The following is a 20,296-nucleotide window of genomic DNA, read 5'->3' on the forward strand; positions in this document are numbered from 1 at the left end:
TTATTCCCAAGGAAGGACATCGCTCAACATCAAAAAAAGTGGCATGAGGAACCAGCTTCCTTTGTTCCCCCTCCCCACAATCCAAGGACCACCGATATCCAACTTCTATATACAGAAGGCACGATTCTCTCAACCAATTGTTGTGAAAACCAAGCACCATAATTTGGTGCAGGTGTGCTGTGCAGTAAGCCACAACTCCTGTTTCTTTGACCCAGAAGTTGGGCCCCCACACACTGCCCTTAGCAGCCACCTTTGTCGACCTCTTTGTCTCCATTTCCTAGATTGATCTGGCCGCCCACCTGATCTGCATGACTCAAAGGAGCTAACAAAACATTAGCATTTCCTTTGAACTCAGTTACTGCAGCTTGTAACCATGGCGGGTAGCTTGGTGTCAGGTGTAACTATGTCACCTCCCATGGTTTCCACGTTCTCTTTTGCCAGTTCCTCAGAGGAACCAACCTTCACCCCTTCCGAGGAGTCCAGTTTCACCAATGAACAAAATACTTCTGTCCAGCTCAGTTACAGCTTCTGCTTCCAGGCCAATTAAATCCCTTCACTCCTTCCAGAGCGAATAAAATCTTTGCCTTTCATTGGGATTAGCAGATTCAACACATACTGGGGAATTCCCAGATTTCAACCCTCTCTCTAGGGTGGCCAGAGTGAGGGATGGGTGGAGTTCTACCTGGACCACCTTCCCAAGATGGAGTCCCGTGTATCTTTACTCCTGGTTCAGGTGGGGAGAGTATTTTTTAATCGTCTTTCCGATTTCATCCAGGTTGTTTTTTTTTAACCCTCTTAATTTCCCTCTTTCACTGGTGAAAAGGAAATGGCCGTGGAGAGCTGAGGACCGGAAGAGAAGGACGTTCCTGCTCCAGCACGGAGTAGCCAAGCAGGCATGTGTGGTGTGTGTGTGTGTGTGTGTGTGTGTGTGTGTGTGTGTGTGTGTTGCCTACAATGGAGTCAAGCTCTGCTTGAGTTCCAACTGGAGAAAAAGCCCTGGCACCAACCCAGGTCAGGAAACACTTGTACGCACCATCCAACAGACGAATAGAGGTTCAGACAGGGTTCTCTTGGGGGAATCATGGTTAAGATCAGACGGGAAGCCCCTTCCCATCTCTCCTAGCACAGGTTCTGCCCGGATGCTTCCAGGGCCAAGAGGCACTTTCCCTTGGCAAGGCTGCCCAAAGGCTGGTGAGTCGCAGTGGCTGGTGGTCCCATGTTTAGCACTAGTGGCTGGAAGGCAGGGAAGGTCCAGGGTGGGGAGGAGAGTGTTTTGTTTCACAGGCACAGCCGGACATCCGGACTTAGGATTGGCCTCTTGGCTTCTATGTGTGGGTGACTCTGGATCCAATCTAGAAGCCGCTTTGGAACGACTTCCTATGTTGCTCCAACACAAGGCCAAATGCCCGAACTTGAGGTAGGCAAGCAGATCAAGAAATCCTGAAGTCCATCTTCTATGGCTAAACTACAATAGGCTTTTAGCCTATCGTGGCTTAATTTTGGCTTAATGTGAACCCAGCCACTAGCTGGTGGGGCAAACCAGGATTAACCTGTCCTCTTGGCTCAATGCAGTGCATGAACCCGGCTGGTGCCTCCCACCCACTGGCCCCCTCAGAGGTTCATGCAGCAGGACTTCTTCCCCTCCACAGCCGCCGAGGTGGACGCCGCGGTGTCACTTTCGGTGGAGAGCGAGACTCTGTTGTCCAGGGGGCTCTTCTGCTTCTGCTTCTGCACTTTATTGTAAATGTCTAGAAACAGGAAAATAAAATAAAATAAAATAAAAAGCGTTTTCCTTCTTCCTTCACCACCAATCTTACATATTGTGTCCCATATTGTATTAAATATCATATAATAAATACAATTTAGAATACAACGATATGCTACAGTATGATTTGATATGATGTATAATAATATAATAAATTCTGGGAGTCGAAGTCCACACAGCTGAAAGTTGCCGACGCTGAGAAACTGGTTCAGAGGATCCGGAAGTCCTAAACCTTCAGAGGGGCCTTTGCAGACGGGAGGGATGATCGGAGGAAGAATAAGAGGCTCTGGGACGAGGGCTCCTCTTTTCCTTTTCCTTTGCTACCTGCTGGTGGTTTGGACTCAGCTGTGAATCTAATGTTCCCTGGACTGTCGAGCGAAGGCTTCTCTGACTGGAGGGGCATATAAGAAACAATCAGACAAACATCTAACCCCCCCTTGAGCAGCCTTGCCACAGGCCTGGCACTTGAGCCCTGGCACGCTGGGGGGGCTGGAAGCCGCTCTGCAGTTGAAGCTCTGGACAGTCTTTGACTCAACCTGACTCTGATCCAGAAGAAGTCCGGATACCTCCAAGGTCTGTTGAACAGCTGACCCCGTTTGTCTCGGCTGAGGCAGCTGGGAACAGACGTCTGCTGTGGACCAAACTCAAAACTAAGGAACATCTTGAATTCTCAAACTGGTGAATTTAGGAAAGATTCACTTTAGAAACCCCAACCCCAAAGAAAATGGCAGTTACACTATCTACTGCTTCTTGCTGGATAATCCAGTAGAAGTCTATCCAGCTCCATCTTCTTCCTTCTGGCCCCAAATAAGTAAGTGGTTAAAGGCTTCCCTGTGTGGTGGAAAGCAAACTGGTCGTGTCTGCAGGAACCCCTCCTGCCCCAGACCCCCCACCACCACGTACCTCTCAAGATGGTCTCGAAAGCCAGTTCCACATTGGTGGAGTCCAAGGCAGAGGTCTCCACAAAGAGCAGCCCGTTGTTTTCTGTGGCAAGGAAGACAGAAAAAACCCTTCAACGGCCCAGGAAGCAGAGGAGTTTAGCTGGAAAAAGGTGTGAAAAAGCCACCGAAACGAAATGTCTTCTATTTGCAGGAAGACGCTCCGAGGGGAACCGGCTCCTTCTTCAGGGAGCAGCCGCCCTCTTAGAGGAGACACGCTGGGCTCAAAGATAATGAGGATGGTGCCGCAGTGCCCACGTCTCCTTTAAAAAAAGGATTTGCCCGCTCTTTCCTTTGGGCCTGTTTTGTTTTTTCTCCTTAGATGCCCATTTTAATGTGTTTTATTAAGACCATTAAATCGGGGTGAATAAATTGCTGGGTGCACCACTTCCTTCCTCTTGCAGCTTCTAGCTGAAAACCCACGCCAACTAATTACCTCCAAACTACTTTGGACTGCAGATCCCATCAATGTGAACTGCCGGGGCTGATGGGGATTGTCATCCAAACTGCTAAAGGCCTGGGGCAGCCGGTCTGGTTTTTCATCCAGGGCGAAAGCCACTGGCCACATCCTACCTTGAGCTCAGTGCTGCACCTCTGGGGGAAGGGCAGCTGCCACCTTCTTACCTGCATACATCCTGGCCTCTTCTGTGGGCACCTCCCGGGCTTGGGCCAGATCCGTCTTGTTGCCCACCAGCATCACAACGATGGTGGCCTCCGCGTGGTCATACAGCTCCTTCAGCCAGCGCTCCACCACGTCGTACGTCTGATGCTTGGTGATGTCGAACACCAAGAGAGCCCCCACGGCTCCACGATAGTATCTGTGGCGGAGAATGTGGAGGGAAAAGTGGGGCCGGGGGGGAGCAAGAAGGGAAGAGGGAAAACTTTGCCATGGTGACAATCCCTCTGCTGGGAAGCTCGTCCCTGATGGCGCTCATCGTCCTGAGCTTCTGCTTCTGATTCTGTTGGGAACCTCCAGCAACTGACCGCTCCCCAGGCCAGGCCCCGAGGGGGACGTGCTGGCCAAGGTGATGGGATGGGTGGTGGTTGGGGGCCCTTCTTTAGCTTTCCTCGGAGGGAGCTGAGAGCGTCTCCTCCAGTGTTGCCAAGAAGGCAGCCAAGGGTTTGTGGACAGCCCTGAGGACGCCCACCGTTTCCATGCATGGAAAGAGGAGCCGAGGGAGAGCTGCCTTGTCTTACCAGGCTCTTCCCGTTCAGCTCAGGCCCAGAAGAAGAGAGGCACCTTTGCTACCGATAAAGGAGAATCTTTGGAGCCCAGAGTTCCACTGCGGGGTCCTTGGTGCCCAGTGAACGTGGCTGTTTCATTCCAGCCATTTCATCACCCAACTGGGTTACACCATCAGTGCTAGATAACACCGATGATACTATCCAGTTGGGTAATGAAACATCTGCAAGAAAACAACCAAACTCCCCACCGCTGTCTTTCTCCTCCACGCTGCAAACCCTACTCTCCCCTAGCACTGATGAGGTTACCTAGATGGGTAGTGAAATGTCTGCAAGAAAACGAACTCAGAGCGCGCCAAGGACCCCACATGTGTTATCTTGACAGCAGTGCGTGGACTGAGTGTGCACACAATGCTTAGGCCGTAGCAAAAGGCCCAAGGATGATGTGCATGTCATCCATCAAACCACTTTGTGGAAGTTGAGTCTGAGGTGATGTAAACTCAGCTGCTTCAGTCTATGTTGAACCTAGAAAATGGGCGACTCCAGTCATCCTGCATGACAGGCACAGTTTCCCCTCCACGCCTACAAGATGCTCCTCAAAGACAGTGTTTCTCAACCTTGGCAACTTGAAGACGTCTGGACTTCAACTCCCAGAATTCCCCAGCCAGCGAATGCTGGCTGGGGAATTCTGGGAGTTGAAGTCCAGACGTCTTCAAGTTGCCAAGGTTGAGAAACACTGCTCTAAGACACGTCCCAGATGTGCTCCGACTGCATCCACATCCAGGCTGGTTCTCCTATGACTCATTAATACACCCAGCAGGTTCTGTGGGAATCACCTGTCAACACCTGATCAGCTCAGCCAAAGCACCCATAAAATCTACCGACTGAGGAAGGTGGAAGGAAGGAGGCATTTGACCAGGGGGGGGGGGGACTTTCCCAGCTTGCAGCCCCAAACCCTCCTCGGCCAGCCACCCTTTGCCTCTACTTACGCCGATGTGATGGCCCGGTAGCGCTCCAGCCCGGCCGTGTCCCAGATCTGGGCTTTCACCAGGGCGTCTCCCACCAGGATGGTCCGCGTGGAGAACTCCACCCCAATCGTGGTACGGCTGTCGTGGTTGAACTCGTTGCGGGTGAAGCGCGAGAGCAGATTGGTCTTTCCCACCCCCGATTCTCCAATCAGAACCACTGGGGGAAGGAAGAAAGGGGGGGGGGTCTGTTTAGGGCATCAGACGTGCACAGACATCCTATTAAGCCATGCGTGTTTTAATCATGGGACGGAGGGGGGTGTTAGCTGACACAGAGGCTGAGTTCAACCAAACCATCCCATTCCCCACAATTTGGCCCGCTGTGATTTGCACCTTCGGCAGCACCGTGGTCGAGCCCAGGAAACGGCTGAGCCCAGGGAATGCCCAGTTCTGATTGGGACAGTGAGAGGGGGGGGGGAGGTGTAGCCGGGGCCGGCCAGGCTTCGTTTCCCAGGAGGGAGGAGGAATTCCCCAGAGGCAAACTGAGGTTTGGCCTTGCAAGGAAGCCCACAGGACCCTTCGCCCAGCAAGGCTAAGCTCTTCCCCACCCACCACACTGGGGCTGAGGTTGTGCAAGAGGCGAACCACACTTTAGCACGGGGTGTGCAGATCCGGTGGATGTGGTCAGTCTGTGGTCCCCGAATTGCACTATTCTGCTTCCTCAGGAAATGGGGTTGAGTAAACCGAGGCTCAGTTAACACCACGGGGGGTGGGGGGAAGGCATTTGTGAAAGTGTGTCTTTGTCAGGAGTCAGTCTCTCTCTCTCTCACACACACACACAGACCCCACTCACATCTTTATGTGTCTTTACAAGAGAATCTCCTGAAGAGGCCTGGGGGACCCTGGAGTCATTCTGCGGCCTCTCAAGATTTCTCTTCTAGCAACTGGGGAGGGAGGCTGTGCTGACATCCGAACAGGCCCTCCAACGCCCATGCTAATTAGGGAGAACCAAATCTTCCCCGTCTCTTTGCCAAAGCAGGAAGGCAAAATGGGTGAAGCCGCGTTGCCTCCGCAACCTTCCTCCACTGAGCTCCTGACCTTCCCAGCCACCCTGGAAGCATCCGGCTGAGAGAACTGGTGATTGGGATCCCCCCCCCCCCCCCGGCATTGCTCCCCTGCCAATGGCCTGATCTGCCCCCTCTCTGTGGGAAAGGCGCGTGCCCTGCAGGGGTGAGCCCCGGAGGCAGCCCAGAGACCGGATCCTCCTCCTCCTCCTCTTTCGCAAAGGGCTTTCTCCAGAAACACGGCCTTTGGGGCTTCTGGCTCTCATTTCGCAGCGGTGGTTTCACGCCCCGAAGGTTTTGCAACTTAATTGTGGCACGAAGGGCAAATGCAACAGGCTGTAAGCGGGCGAAGGGCGCTACCAGGCAGGGCAGTCAAGGACTGGCAGCCGAAGGACATTCCCTGGAATGGGAGCAGCCAGGGCGGATCAGACCCTCTGGTCACCCCGGGGCTCATGGATTGGGGTTCCTGTATCCCACGGGAGGCCTCCTCCAGCGGAGCCGATGCCAGCTTCATCAGCAGGGGGGAGGCCAGGACAGGCCTTCCTGGAGGGACACAGCAGGAAGCAACGGGGGGGGGGGGGAGGCTCCTATGCAGTTGCTCCTCCAACACTGTATAGGGGCCCCAGGCAGGAGCACCACCTTGTTGAATCAACCAGTCTCTCTCTCTCACACACACACTCATTCTCACACCCATGTGTACACAAACACCCACATGGGGAGGGGAGAGGAAGAGGGAGAGCAGCCTCTGGGAGGAAGGCAACCTGCAGGACAGCCACCCTCTTCTTCCCCAGTCCGGAGGGCCAATAAAGGTTCCCCCCTTGAATCAGGAGGCTGGGGGAGCCAGGTAGGAGAAGCCCAAAGCAGGGAGTGACCAGCGAGGGAGGGGGGGCAAAGCTCTTGGGCCTCCTGGCTTGACTGGCCGGAACCCGGCTCTGCGTTAGGAGCTCAGGGCGTTCGGGGCTGGATTCCTTCCAAGCAAGGTGAGCCCTGGGCTGGGTCAGCAGCCGCACCCCAGGCGGGAGGGCCCTGCACAGAGCAGGCGCTTCCTGGAGGAACCGGCTGCAGGGCCCCTCCCTGGGCCTTGGCTCCTCTCTCTGGCAGTTTGTTTGCTTGCCTGTCCACCCGCCCAGCCTCCCCTGCAGCCCTGGGCCCTCTCACTGCCCTCCTGCCGAAGGGGGAGGTGGGTGCTGTTCCCCTGGGACGGAGGCTGCCCGTGGCCTCAGGGTTCATGCGGTGGCTGCCCCTTGCCAACCAAGTGAGAAGTTTTCCTTGCCCGTAATGTCTGTCTGATTTAGGCCCTAATGTGTCTGAGTCTTATCAGCTCTAAAAATCTCCATTTGTCAATAAAAGTACAGTAATGAACCAGTCAAGGAAGTTTGCCAATAACAAAAGAGAAACGTCCCCCTGAAACGGGACACTTAAGGGACCTGAGTTAACAAAATACAACTGTAAAATGTTAAACGGAAAACACGAATCCGGCTCTGAACTGATTGTCCGTTTGGGTCTAAAGACACTTTGGATACACCTTGGCACCGCACGGGCCACAATTCTAGCCGGAGATTTCCTTGCCAAGAGCTAAACTGCCTTGAGCCAGAAACACGGAAGACGAGGAACAAAACCATCAAATGAACAGCCAGATTAAAGGAAAATTTATCCAGATTGAAGTTGATGAAAGCCCCTATCTAGGCTCTTCCCAGAAGCAAATCTTCTTTGACGCACGTGATTGCTTTTCAGTTTGCATTATTATATTTATACACACCTTTCCGCTTATGGTATCTAAGCAGCAAAGGCCATGAGCAACAATCATAGTTGAGGAAACTCAACGTGGCGCCCGAATAAGCCATTTCTTCTCAAGCTGGTTTCTGTTTTCATAATGGAAATGTCTACTTCTTGTTCACACCAGGAAGCAGAGGGAGAAACTCTTTTGACTTCTTCTGGAGTTCTCTCACTTGGCCCTGCTTGTTTCTCTCTCTCTCCTTTCCCCTTGTCACTCCCTTGAACACAATCAGAATTGTGACAGTGGGTGTGAGGCGGGGTGTTATACACCAAGATCCACGTCTCCTTTTTAATGCTTCACAAAAGCTGAGGCTTCTATCGTATCGCTGGTGGATTCTGCATTTAATAGCACATTTTATGAGATCAGGGGAGGCCAGTTAATGCAATCAGAAATGATCTACAGAGAGCAAAAGCCCAGATTGACCAGGTCAATAAGGCTGCAGTCCTTGGCTTCTAATCCTTAGATCAGCCGCTCCCCCTCTGTGTGGGGGGTCCGAAGGCTCCTTGCAGGGAGACGCCTCTGTGCACCTGTTGCTGTGAAGGGAGAAGGTGAAGGCCAGGCAGGCCGAGGACCTTCAGGGCCCATGGAAGCACCTGGCTGCGCACTCCCTGGGAAAGGACTTGTAGGAGCCCAAGTGGGCCAAGGAGGCAGGGAGAGGAAGGGCTCACACAGGAGCCGCATCTTCCAAAATGTTGTGAGTGAAGCTTTCCAGAACATTCACACCTTCGGAAAGCAAAACGCTGCTTCTATTCTGGGCGTTTTATCTCAAAAAGAAGTAGGCCAAGGCTCAGAGGCTGACAATGCCATCAGGACTTCAATTGAATGGGCACATTTGGGGGCCCCAGAAGCCGCAAGGAGAGAGAGAGGCTGGTCCCTTCTGGCCCCTGGCAAAGGCCGGAGGTGGAGGTGGAGGAGACACAGGGGCCCCAACCAGGCCCATCCTGGGACCCCAGAGCTGCGAGATTTCCGCCTGCCCTGAGCACCCCCACCCTGGCCAAGTCCAGCTTTCATCAGCCCCTTTATTGGCAAACAGGTCAGCTAAACGGGGGCTTTGGGGGTGAAGGGGGGGCTAAGCAAGGGCCCTGAAGAGCAAAGGAGACACAGGACAACCTGAAGGCCGCCCAGTTTCGCTCCTGAGCAGGAAGTCCGAAAGAGCCCGGCCTTTCCTGGCAAGCCTCGCTGGCCCTGGAACTTGCGGGGGGGGGGGGGCGCGGCAGGTGCGGCCGCAGACGGAAGTGGCTCTTTTGCCTCGCAGGGGTCGGGAGGCTGAAATCCTGCAGGGGCATCGAGCGGATCCCTCCTCGGGGACCGATTCTTGGCAGCCGGCGGAGGGCAGAGCCGAGCCCGGGACGGGCAGAGCCAGCGGGCAGCGGGGCAAACGCCCCCGAAGCCCCAGGGCAGCCTTTCCTCCGCGCGTCCCCCGACCGCCCCGCTTCCCACCAACTTCCTCCCCCCCCCGCCTCCCGAGCCGCGGCCGGTGGTGCCCTGCAGGGAAGAGTCCGCCCCGCCCGAAGACCCCCCCGCCCCCTCGGGCGACCCCCCCGCCGCTGCCGCTCGCCGCCGCCGCTCGCCTTTGAAGACGAAGTTGTAGTCGTCGTCCGGCGCCGCCGCCTTCGCCATGGCTGGACGCGCCGCTGCTGCCGCTGCTACCGCTGCTGCTGCTCTGCGGGCGAGGCGGCGGCGGCGGCAGCAGCGGGCAGGGCAGGGCGCGGCTCACCTGGAGGGCGGGGCGGGCGGGCGGCAGGTGAGGCGAGCGCGCTGCTCCGCCGGCCCTTGCCTGGGCTCCCGGGGGCGGGCGGGCGGCAGCGGGCGTCGCCGCTTCCTTGGCTCCGCCGACGGGCTTTCGCCAACAGCGGCTCGGGCGCTCCTTGCCGAAGTTCGCGGCCGCCAAGCGGAGCAAGGCTCGGCGGCGGCGCCTCGGTCTCCAAAACCGGGGCGGCGAGGCGGGCTGTGGGCAAAGGAGCCCCGGCGCTCTCCGAGCCCCATTTTCAGCCCGGCCAAAACGGCCGGCGCCAGTCGGAGAGAGTCCCGACTGCCGATTCGCTTCGAGCGCCTTGGCCGCAGAGCGGCGGCGGAAGGCGCGAGTGCCGAGCGGCCCCGGATGGCCGGGGCGCCGCAGCGGAGCTCCTCCTGCCACCCTCGGCGTGAGGCTGGCTGGCTGGCGCCCGGGGGGGTGTCAAGTCGGGGGGGGGGGCGCCTACGGCCGTCGTTACAACGAGCCTGCCCTATAGGTCGGTGGGGCTGACTCGTCTGCCGGACCTTGGCTCGGCTGGCCCCGCCTGGGGTGGAAAGGAGGCTCTTTGCTGCCTCTCCAGACAGCCCGGCCTCCTCCCCTTGGGTGGGCTTCCTCTATCAGCGCTGAAGTTTTGGAACCCCCCCCCCCGGGGTCCTTTTCCTGATTACCCCAGAAGTCCCCAAACTTGGCACTTTTGAGACTTGTGGACTTCAACTCCCAGAATTCCCCAGCCAGCTATGCTTGTTGAACAGATCATTGAACTGATGGGAAAATGTGACTGACAGAATATTAAAAGTGGGAGAAGGCTTGAAAAACTCCCAAATAATTGATCAAATTATCTCTTTTCCTGCTCCTTGGCTGAAAAAATGACCAATCGCCTTTCATCTCTGCCAAGCTTCTATCAGTTTCTCAACCTTGGCAACTTTAAGACTTGTGGACTTCAACTCCCAGAATTCCCCAGTGAGCCATGTTGGCAGAGAACATTCACTGGCATCCTATGGGTGCAAAGCAGGTGTGGTCATATCCTCCCTGTGCCTGGGGCAAATCGTTTGAGCAGAGCCCGTGAGCTCTGGAGTGAAACTCTGGGTGATGGCATTTCCTCTGGGAAGCAGGAATGTGCTCCTTTGCCACAGTGGCCGTTGGCGTTTGTAGGCCACAGGAAGCTGACTCTGATGCCACAGGCCTCCTGTCCATCTGGTCAGACCAGAAGGGAGGAATGCGGAGGTGGTGACCTCCACTCGGCTGCAATGTGGAAAGGCAAGTTGAGGTGGTGTTGGCCATCCTCCAGGGTCACCTTGTTTACTTTTGAGATCAAAACACTTGCAGACGCTCAAGGGTGTCCACAAGGGGCTGGTCGGAAAGCTTGAGAAGACGGCCAGGATGGCAGGATTAAAACGTGACCTGGTTTTTTAATGAACAGCCTGTGGTAAAATGCATTTTAAAAAAAACAAGTGCAGCTTTGATTATACTGTCGTCGTCAACATCTTCTTTCAGAACTGAGATGGGGAGTCGCCCCAAGAATATCCCCGAACGGGAACCGAGAGAAGATTGGCACTCTGGGCAAGCAAAGCTGCCACCCTCTTCCCCAGTCGGTGCTCTCCCTGCTGGCTTAGTGCTCTCAGAGTCCCCGGCCAGCAGTGACTGTCTTCACCTATTCCACTGCTTTGTTCTCTTCCATTCCCAGGCCTCGTTTCCATCCAGATTGCTGGTGGTGAATGAAAGACAATGAAAGCATCCGTGGTAACTTATATAAAAACAAAACATTCAAATTCATATTCAGTGATAAGATAAACCCCAGGTCCTCATTCTGCCCAGTTGGTGCCTTCTCAGTGGGAAATATTGTGAGCCGCCCTGAGTCCCCCCAGGGAAAAGGGCGGCATACAAATAAACAATCTAAACTCTAAATCAGTGTTTCTCAACCTTGGCCACTTGAAGATGTCTGGACTTCAACTCCCAGAATTCCCCAGCCAGCGAATGCTGGCTGGGGAATTCTGGGAGTTGAAGTCCGGACATCTTCAAGTTGCCAAGGTTGAGAAACACTGCTCTAAATATCATTTCAAGAGCTGTGGTGGTGCAGTGGTGAGAATGCAGTATTGCAGTATTCTGCTGCCTGCCCGCTGCCTGTAATTTAGCAGTTCGAATCTCACCAGGCTCAAGGTTGACGCAGCCTTCCGTCCTTCCAAGAACCGTAAAATGAGGCAGATTGTTGGGGACAAGAGGCTGGCTCTGTAAGGCACTCGGAGAGGGCTGTAAAGCCCCGTGAAGCGGTATGGAAGTCTATTGCTATTTTATCACTTTTGGGCTAAGAACAAGCATAATTTTTCCCAAGTCTGAGTGGGATTTTTTGAGATGACATCAAGGAGAGAAGAGTTTGAATTTCCCCTGGAAAGTGGCGTGCAAAGTGGGAGGATTCAGCAGCTACTGGAAAAGCTGTTACTGATTGCGCGCGGGGCCTCTCCTGGGACAGGCCCCCCCCCCACACCCAGGAAATCCTTGGAGGATGAGCCCAGGTTACAATCCTCTGGGAAGCCAAAGAGGCAGCACCCAAACTTTGAGGGATTTAAAGGACAAAACACGAACCCTGGATTTAATCTGGAAGTCTCTGGATGGTGGGTGCAGTTTGTCCAAACAGGGGCCACATGCGGCCTTTTAGAAAGCTTTGGCACATGGTGGAGAGTTGGGGTTCTTTGCCCCTCCAAACTAAGGAACCGTTGGCTACTTTGATTTGTTCCCCTCAGCCTGAAATGAAGGATTGGTACTCGTGTGATTGGTAAGAAGAGAGCAGGCCAGCACCTCCTACAATTCCCAGTGTTTTCTGCCACAGCTCAGACCATCCATTGTTGTAATATAGTTCCTTGTGTAGCTGTGTGTCCTCCATGGCCCAGTTCATACCAGGGCATGCAGAGCCATGCTGAACCACACAGGAGAAAACAAACTCCTAGAATGCCATAACATCCTGATAGTGAATAACATAACATTCTGAGATGTGCCCTACCATTGACGTCCAGGATTTGACCATATATAGACTGAGCAGTAGATTAGAAATTGTACTTTTACAGGTTGTTTTTAATCACATGCTGATCGCTCCTCCTGCCTTTGTCCTATCTCAATAAAAGGGGCTCTCAGACCCCCAATCTCGCTCCATCCCGAGAAAGGTTGTCTCCTGTCTTTTCTCAACATTGGCCTCATGGGCGAACCACGGGAACGTTACAATCCGTGGCGGATGAGAACTGAGATCTAAGACCCCAAGTGGTGGGAGGTTTGGTGTATCCTGGTGAGGGGAAGTGACCCCCCCGTGTCCCCTCCCAAAGCGCCCTCTTTGGAGACCAGGGGTTCCCAAGGTTGCCATCTAGTTAAGCTAAGCTTAACTGTGTGGTCCAAAGGCCCATTTAGGACTCCGGGCGGAGACTCTCGGAGATCTGCAGGGGGCCTGGAGCTGGGACAGAGTCAACCCTGCTGGCTGTTAGGGGTGATATGTGCCACGTCTCGTGACCCGACAAAAGGGCGAACGTCAAAACCGCGCCAACTAAACCATGTCGCTAAAACCGCGACGTCATCAATGCACCGACAACAACGCGGCGACAGAAGGGCGATTTCAGTCGACAGAGGGGTGATTTAAGTTAAGGTTAGGGTTAGGGTTAGGTTTAGGGTTAGGGTTACGTTTAGGGTTAGGGTTAGGTTTAGGTTTACAGCGCGCTTCTGTCGCCGCGCTGTTGGCGTGATTCAGCACTCATTCGTCGGAGCGCTTTAGAACACGCGGTTTTGTCACCGCGGTTTAGTTGTTCGCCGTTTTGTCGTTCGCCCTTTTGTCGGTGAACCCCACCCCTCCCTCCCCTGCAGCCGGTTTCCTTCAACTGAGTTGTGTTGAAGCCTCTGCACAAATGCCAACCCTTTGCAGAGGTGCTCTGGGGAACCGAATGCAGCCGGTTGCCAGTCTGTGCCCAGCTCCATCACTCTTAGGGAACTGGGAACATCACAAGCAAGCTGGGGACACTCAGGCATGTCTCTGCCACCACTGAACCGTGGCTGTGCTTGACTGACCAAGGCTGGAAGAGAGCCAGTTGACTGAGAAGCTGCAAGACTTTTGAATGGGCAGGCCCCAGTTCCAGGACTCAGCATCATGTGCTAGGGGAAGAGGGGGGGGGGGGCTTGCAGAATAGGCACCCGGGCAGAGCAGTGAGCAGAGCCATTTCTCTGAAAAGCTGAGTGACGTTGCTGGCCAAGAACATCAACGAGCAGCTTCAGCTGGAGTGACAGCCAGTCTCCTGCACACACTTCTGGGTGCCGCCCCCCCAATAGGCCAAGGCCAGGCTGAGCACGAAGAAGGGGGTGCCAGGCTGTTCCCACGTTTCTGCAGGTGTCTGTAGGAGATGCTTCTTGGCTTTCATTTCCCACTGTCATTGTCTTATCTTTCCTAGCATTTTTTTTATGTATCTGGTTTTATTAGTTTATAATATAACATACAAAGAAAATACAAAAGCAAGCATTAGGGAAATTAGGGAAGGAAAAAAGGAAGGGAGCAATGGGGGAAAGGAAGGGAAAAAGGGAAAAAAAATACATTGACTTCCGACTCTCTTGGCGCAGTTGAATAAGGCGTTGAGATCCACGCTCAACGTTTTACTTTTTCATAATCGTAATAGAAACTAGCCATTTCTGTAACAACATATCCATCTAATCCAGTGGTTCCCAAACTTGGCAACTTTAAGACTTGTGGACTTCAACTCCCAGAATTCTCCAGCCAGCTCTGGAGAATTCTGGGAGTTGAAGTCCACAAGTCTTAAAGCTGCCAAGTTTGGGAACCACTGATAAGTCAGTTTCATCTTTTTCCACCTTGAGCACAAAGGCCTCTCTCCTTCCTGGCATTATTGTAAAGCACTTTGAGATGCTGTGTGGAAGCAGAAGGCCGGTCATCCACAGTTTTAGGAAATTCTATACCTAATCTTACATTGGGAAGTTTGAAAACCTTCATTGCCAACCACATAAGGAGGACAATCCCCTCTTCCTTGACGTTTTAAGGGCTTCTCTGGATTCACTGAATGGCCTCGATTCTTCCCTTCGGGTCCCTACAATGATTCAACTGCTCTGCTTTGTGCCTTTCAGGGGCTGGGAGAGGTTTTTGGGTAGTGCAGGAGAGGCCTGGAAAGCTCTTCCAACGTCTCTTGGGTCAGTTAGAAGCTCCAGGCGAGACCTTTCACATGCCCAGAAGCCTTTCCCAGCTTCGAGAGTTGGCAGCGGAGGCTTCCGGGTGATAGGAAGGGCCCCCCGTGAGGTGACTCAGAAGAGTGGCACAATAGACCTTATGGGAGGAAGGCGTGGCAGGTGTGGCTTCCCACCCAAAGTCTTGGCACTCGAAGGCTCCTGAAACTCCCTCCCACCTGGGCCTCTCCCTGCAACAGACCGGAGCCAACCTGATACCCCACCTGGAGGAGAGGGGCCGTTCAGGAGGAGGCCTGCAGGGCAGAGAATCAGGGATGGGAGAATTCAGCCCCTCTTTGTAGGGCCGGTTGAGGGAAGTGGTCCAATCCGCAAGCACAACTTTAGGAAAGGCCAACAGCCCCCCCTCCCCCAATCACACCCATTGGACTCCCCCCTTCTGGCCTTTCCCAAGGCACAGCACCAGCCCCTCCCTTGGAAAAGGGTCACCTGACCCGAGAGATGCCCAGCGCCAGCGGTGAAGAGGCTGGGTGGGTCTGGAATCAAGCAAGACCAGCCGGGGGGGGGGGTGGCATCCTCTCCCCGAGTCTTGGGCGACACCAAGCGGAGGCCTTCAGTACTGCCTTCCAACTCGGGAGGGCTCCTGCCCTTCCCCCGGATTTAGTCCCTGACCTATGGCCACAATTCCCATGGCTAAGCAAGGAGGTTGTTAAGCGAGTCACGCCTGAATTTAATGACTTTTTTTGCCAGGGCTGTTAAGCAAAGCTCTGCAGTTCTTAAGTGAATTATTCGTCTTTCTTAACCCTCTCAGAGAGGAGGAGCTCATGGGGTTGTTAAGGGAATCCATCTTTGCCCATTGACTTTGCATGTCAGAAGCCGGCTGGGAAAGAGGCAAATGAGGATCAGGTGACCCCCATGTGGGGATCCTGCAAAGACCCCGCCTCCTTTTCTGTAAGGTTGTAGCATTGGCCGAATGACTAGCCGTAAGCCTAGGACCATCTGTGCTCCCAGGTAAATGCACTTGGGCGATTCCCTGAATGTGTCGTTCCCTTCTGCCCTGCCAGGCTCCCCTCTCCCCTTTCTGGAACGACGGCTCCAGTGGTTCCTAACTGCCCCCTTCTCCCTCCGGACAGCTGTGGGCATCAGGGCCGCCCTTGGGGTCATCCCATCCATCCATCCATCAGGCAGAGAAAGGCTGCTAAGGACTTCCTTTATTCTCCCATTCCCCTCCCCGTGTCCGAAAGAAGCCCATGGGGCTCAGCGTCCTTCGTGGTCGGCCGGGAGGCTCCCAGGCTCAGCCGGGTCCCATCAGGAAGCAGCCACCTGGGTCAGGGGTTCTTCGAGGTACTGCACCAGGGCCTGAGCCTGCGGAGAGAAGGGAGAACGTTGGACCCGGCAAGAAAGCCCTGCAGCCTCGGCTCAGATGCCAAAGTAGCCCCAGTGGAGATCTCGGCTCTCGTGAGAGGCTCCCTTACGCCCGGGGAGAGAGAGAGAGAGAGAACGGCTGTTCTAAAGGTTCCTGCAGGAAATTTTAAACCATGGAATGGCTAACCATATTTTAGTCTAATATGGTGTAGGCCAGGGGTGGGTTCCTACCGGTCCTTGCCAGCCCTTGTGGACCGGTTGGTCGGTGAACCCAGAAGTAATTAACTTCCAGGAACGCTGGCAATGTTCCCTCTAAGGTGTATATCAGCCGCGCACGTGGCAAGAAAACACAGCGCTGCAGTTTCTAACCCTGAGGCCGCGGGAGCCAGTAGGAAGGCGGCGGAGGGGGCGGGAGCAGGAAAAAAAGGCCTCAGGACTTCTCAAAAGCATGGCGGCGGCGGCAGGGGTAACGCGGAGCCCAGCTGAGGTGCTCCAAGCGGAGGGGGAGGCACCACTGCTGTTGCCACAGGCGGGGGCACCAGTGGGAGCTTTGGCGGCTTCACCTCAGTCACAGCACCAGGCAGCAAATGTGGTGATGCTGTTGGAGGAGGAGGAGGAGGCAGCAGCAGTTATTCTGGTGGTGGGGGGGCTCGTTGGCATCTTCAGCGGCAGCCCTGCCCCGTGAAAAAAATGAAGATGGAGCAGATCCGCGCAGATGACATCGCCGCAACATGACTGGAGGAGGAATTCTGGGAGTTGAAGTCCACAAGTCTTAAAGCTGTCAGGTTTGAAGACCCCTAGTTTTTTTTTTCCTAAAGGGTTTGGGGTTCTAGGATCTTGTAACTTGACAGCTTTAAGACTTGCATGCTCCAATGCCAGAGTTTCTGAATAGCTACTTGGACCGACCTAAGTACTAATTCATAATTTCATATCCGGTCACATGGACGGCAAGCCACTCCCATCTGGTCACATGGGTGGCAAGCCACTCCCACAAAGGAGGCCACACCCACAGAGTAGGTTCGAACAATTTTTGAAACCCATCACTGGTGGTGTAGGCCATGGCAGTGCAGTGTGATTCTTGACGTGTCTCATGAGAATCCAGAAAATAGGATTAATTTCATAATCCAGTACTTAGGTTGATAACCATGTATAAGCATGTCATGAAATATTACTGAAAATATTATTCCAAAGACTGTTTGAAGTCTGATGCAGGAATAGGAGATATTGGTCTAATTCTTTGGACAGGAAGCTTCTTATGGACTTTTTGTGTAGAAATGAACAAAATGAATCTTTCTACAATTATGATGATTACAGAAAGAAGAGCAATAAGATATACTTATAAGTGGAGTGAAGAATATCAGGATCCATTTCTTTATATATTTTTTCCCGTTTTTCCTATTTTTCTTCCGCCTTACCTTTGCTTTCAACATGCCAAAGCCCACCGTCTCCTTTGCATACATGCACAGCAGCAGATTAGCGACTCTGGTGATTGCCACGCGGCCCTCCTGGATTTTGGGAAAGAATAGAGAGGGAGGCTAGGAGACGCGATTCCCAAATGCAGATCTCTTGGCCTGGCCCCCAGCACCCCTCCACTCTGGCCCCGGAGCAACTCGGGACAACTTTCACCAACAACTTTCTTCTATAAGGAACGTTACAGAGAAAGTGGTCATTGCTCCAACTTGAGATACCTTTGCAGGAACTAGATTACTGGATCCCTTCCTGTTGCATTTCAGATCTGGGTGAAACAGCCCTGATCATCCTCTCGCCTTCCAGAGGAGGGGTGGGCAACTATAGATGACCTGTGGACTTCCACTCCCAGAATTTTGGGAAGTCCACAGATCGCTAAGGGGCCATAGCTGCTCAGCCCTGTTGCGAAGGCTCCTAAAAACAGTGTCCAAGCAGGCCAGAGAGGAAATAAAATCTTAGTGCGCATACCATGCAGTCCATCAGAATGAACTTCAAGTTGTCCTCATTGAAAGCTTGATGCCCATTCTTGTCGTAGGCCACCCATATATTGCTGGCTATGGCAGCTGTGACTCTGGCATCTGTGTCTCCGTAACCGGAATAAGCAAGAAGGGAGCCCTCGTTGTTCAGAAGCCTGGAGGAGGAGGAGGAGGAGGAGGAGGAGGAGGAGGAGGAGGAGGAGGAGGAGGAGGAGGAGGAGGAGGAAAGAATGCCAAAACACACGGATGAGGTTGGGGTCTTGGAAGACTTGCGCAAAAGCCCTTTTGAGTCCGATAACCATTTGACCATAAGGAACTATCTTGCTAAAACAGACCATGGTCCTGAACGGACCAGTAATCGGGTCACTTCGGAACAGTCAGAAGGCCAAACAACTCTCTTCCCTCTTTCTCTTTCCCTCTCCCTACCTACCTACTGTATTTCTCTCTCTCTCTATCCCTGTCTTCCCAGCAATTTACAGTTGACATATATGCTGCTGTAGAAATGCCACACAGTGCTGTATGACTTTAAACCAGCCTGCAGGGAAAAGAGTGTTGGACATCGGTGGGGATTCTGGGAGTCGAAATCCACACAAGTTGCCAAGATTGAGAAACGACGGTCCAGAGGAGGATTGTAGATTGTAGATTTATTTATTTATAGGCTGCCCTTTTCCCTGAGGGGACTCAGGGCGGCTTACAATCAAAAAAAGGAAGGGGAGTGTAGGACAATACCAAAAAGAAATGTGCACAAAGTAAATTAGACAATAAAACTCAACATTCACTCAGCATTCGGGAGGGGCGAAAATAAGATTATCCCCAGGCCTGACGGGCTAGCCAGTTCTTGAGGGCTGTGCGGAAGGCCTGGACGGTGGTGAGGGTACGAATCTCCACGGGGAGATTGTTCCATAGTGTCGGAGCCGCAACAGAGAAGGCTCTCCTCCGAGTAGTCGCCAGTCGGCACTGACTGGCAGATGGAATACGGAGGAGGCCAACTCTATGCGATCTGATGGGACGCAGGGAGGTAATTGGCAGAAGGCGGTCTCTCAAATAGCCAGATCCACTACCATGGAGCGCTTTATAGGTGGTGAGTAGGACCTTGAAGTGCACCCGGAGATCAACAGGTAGCCAGTGCAGCTCACGGAGGATCGGTGTTATGTGGGCGAACCGTGGTGCACCCACTATCACTCGCGCGGCTGCATTCTGGACTAGCTGTAGTCTCTGGATGCTCTTCAAGGGCAGCCCCATGTAGAGCACATTACAGTATTCCAGCCTAGAGATCACAAGGGCTCGAGTGACTGTTGTGAGGGCCTCCCGATTCAGGTAGGGCCGCAACTGGCGCACCAGGCGAACCTGGGCAAATGCCCCCCTGGTCACAGCTGAGAGATGGTGGTCAAAAGTTAGCTGTGAATCCAGGAGGACTCCCAAGTTGCGGGCCCTTTCTGAGGGGTATAAATTTTGTCCCCCCAGCCTGAGTGATGGTATGTTGGTCAAATTTTTGGGAGGGAAACACAACAGCCACTCGGTCTTGTCTGGGTTGAGTATCAGCTTGTTTGCTCTCATCCAGTCTTTAACGGCTTCCAGTCCCCGGTTCATCACGTCCACCGCTTCATTGAGTTGGCACGGGGCGGACAGATACAACTGTGTATCGTCCGCATATTGGTGGCTCTGCTGGCTGGAGAATTCTGGGAGTTGAAGTCCACAAGTCTTAAAGTCGCCAAGTTTGGGACCCACTGACTCAAGGCAGCCATCCTCCGCCGCAGCGGCTGCGCTTGTATCCCGGCTCCCTCCTCGCCCTCGTCCCCCCAACTGCCAGGCGGCGGAGGAGCCTCCGTGGGCCTCGGAGCCCCTTCCAGGCGCGGCTTTCGGGCCCGGGGGGGGGGAGGCAGGGACGCAGGGCGGGGCAGGGCGGGGCGGGGGGACTCACAGGGTGCTCTGGACGCCTCCCGTGTTGGCCTGGCTCAGCACCTGCGTCAAGGCCTTCGGGCGCAGCATGGCCGCCTCTCCGCGCTCAGGAAGGGAGACGGGGAAGACTCCAGCGCCCGGCTTGCCCAGCTGATCGGGCCCGCGCCCCCGGTGCACGCTGGGAGTGGTAGTCTCCGGCCTTTCTTCCTGCCTTTCCTCGGCGCCGCTCTATCCCCGCGCCTCTATCCACCGAGGCAGTTGGGGCACTCTGGGAGCTCGCCTTGCTGCGCCGCCCGTCCCTCAGGCGACACCGGGGCCTAGCCCGTAGGAGCCCGGGCGCCGTTCTTTGGGGCCTGGAGGGACGCTACGCTTTTCTATCGCGGCGGCCCGAGCTTCGCGGGGACAGGGCTTTCGCGCGGACGGCGCGAATAACCCCACCCATGAACTCTGAACTCCGCAGGCGGCCCTCCGAGAGTTCCGGAACTACGGCCAGACCGCCGGAAGTACCC

The 20,296-nt window shown here is 54.4% G+C and overlaps 2 protein-coding genes across 2 annotated transcripts; both read right to left on the reverse strand.

The window, feature by feature from the left end:
• Positions 1 to 249: 249 nt before the first annotated feature.
• RAB25 (RAB25, member RAS oncogene family) lies at positions 250 to 9,379 on the reverse strand. The gene is made up of 5 exons (XM_087702936.1): positions 9,263 to 9,379; positions 4,875 to 5,070; positions 3,328 to 3,521; positions 2,669 to 2,749; positions 250 to 1,748 (listed from the first exon to the last, which is right to left on the reverse strand). The coding sequence occupies exons 1-5, from the start codon at positions 9,309 to 9,311 to the stop codon at positions 1,612 to 1,614; spliced, it is 657 nt and encodes a 218-aa protein (XP_087559062.1). The 5' UTR covers positions 9,312 to 9,379; the 3' UTR covers positions 250 to 1,611.
• A 6,416-nt stretch (positions 9,380 to 15,795) lies between these two features.
• On the reverse strand, positions 15,796 to 20,026 carry LAMTOR2 (late endosomal/lysosomal adaptor, MAPK and MTOR activator 2). The gene is made up of 4 exons (XM_087702930.1): positions 19,810 to 20,026; positions 17,881 to 18,043; positions 17,361 to 17,450; positions 15,796 to 15,945 (listed from the first exon to the last, which is right to left on the reverse strand). The coding sequence occupies exons 1-4, from the start codon at positions 19,875 to 19,877 to the stop codon at positions 15,889 to 15,891; spliced, it is 378 nt and encodes a 125-aa protein (XP_087559056.1). The 5' UTR covers positions 19,878 to 20,026; the 3' UTR covers positions 15,796 to 15,888.
• Positions 20,027 to 20,296: the final 270 nt, after the last annotated feature.

The sequence above is a fragment of the Thamnophis sirtalis genome, unplaced genomic scaffold, assembly GCF_051295495.1.
Source record: "Thamnophis sirtalis isolate CommonGarterSnake01/CBP01778 unplaced genomic scaffold, rThaSir2_p1.2 scaffold_18, whole genome shotgun sequence".
Lineage (NCBI taxonomy): Eukaryota > Metazoa > Chordata > Lepidosauria > Squamata > Natricidae > Thamnophis > Thamnophis sirtalis.

Coding starts and splice junctions, on each gene's coding strand:
- RAB25 (XM_087702936.1), bottom strand. CDS start 9,311: ATGGCGAAGGCGGCGGCGCCGGACGACGACTACAACTTCGTCTTCAAA. Junction 3,522..4,874: donor TACCGGGCCATCACATCGGC/GTAAGTAGAGGC, acceptor TCTCCGCCACAG/ATACTATCGTGGAGCCGTGG. Junction 1,749..2,668: donor TTTCGAGACCATCTTGAGAG/GTACGTGGTGGT, acceptor TCCTGTTTCTAG/ACATTTACAATAAAGTGCAG.
- LAMTOR2 (XM_087702930.1), bottom strand. CDS start 19,877: ATGCTGCGCCCGAAGGCCTTGACGCAGGTGCTGAGCCAGGCCAACACG. Junction 18,044..19,809: donor GGAGGCGTCCAGAGCACCCT/GTGAGTCCCCCC, acceptor CTCCTCCTCCAG/GCTTCTGAACAACGAGGGCT. Junction 17,451..17,880: donor TCATTCTGATGGACTGCATG/GTATGCGCACTA, acceptor CCCAAAATCCAG/GAGGGCCGCGTGGCAATCAC.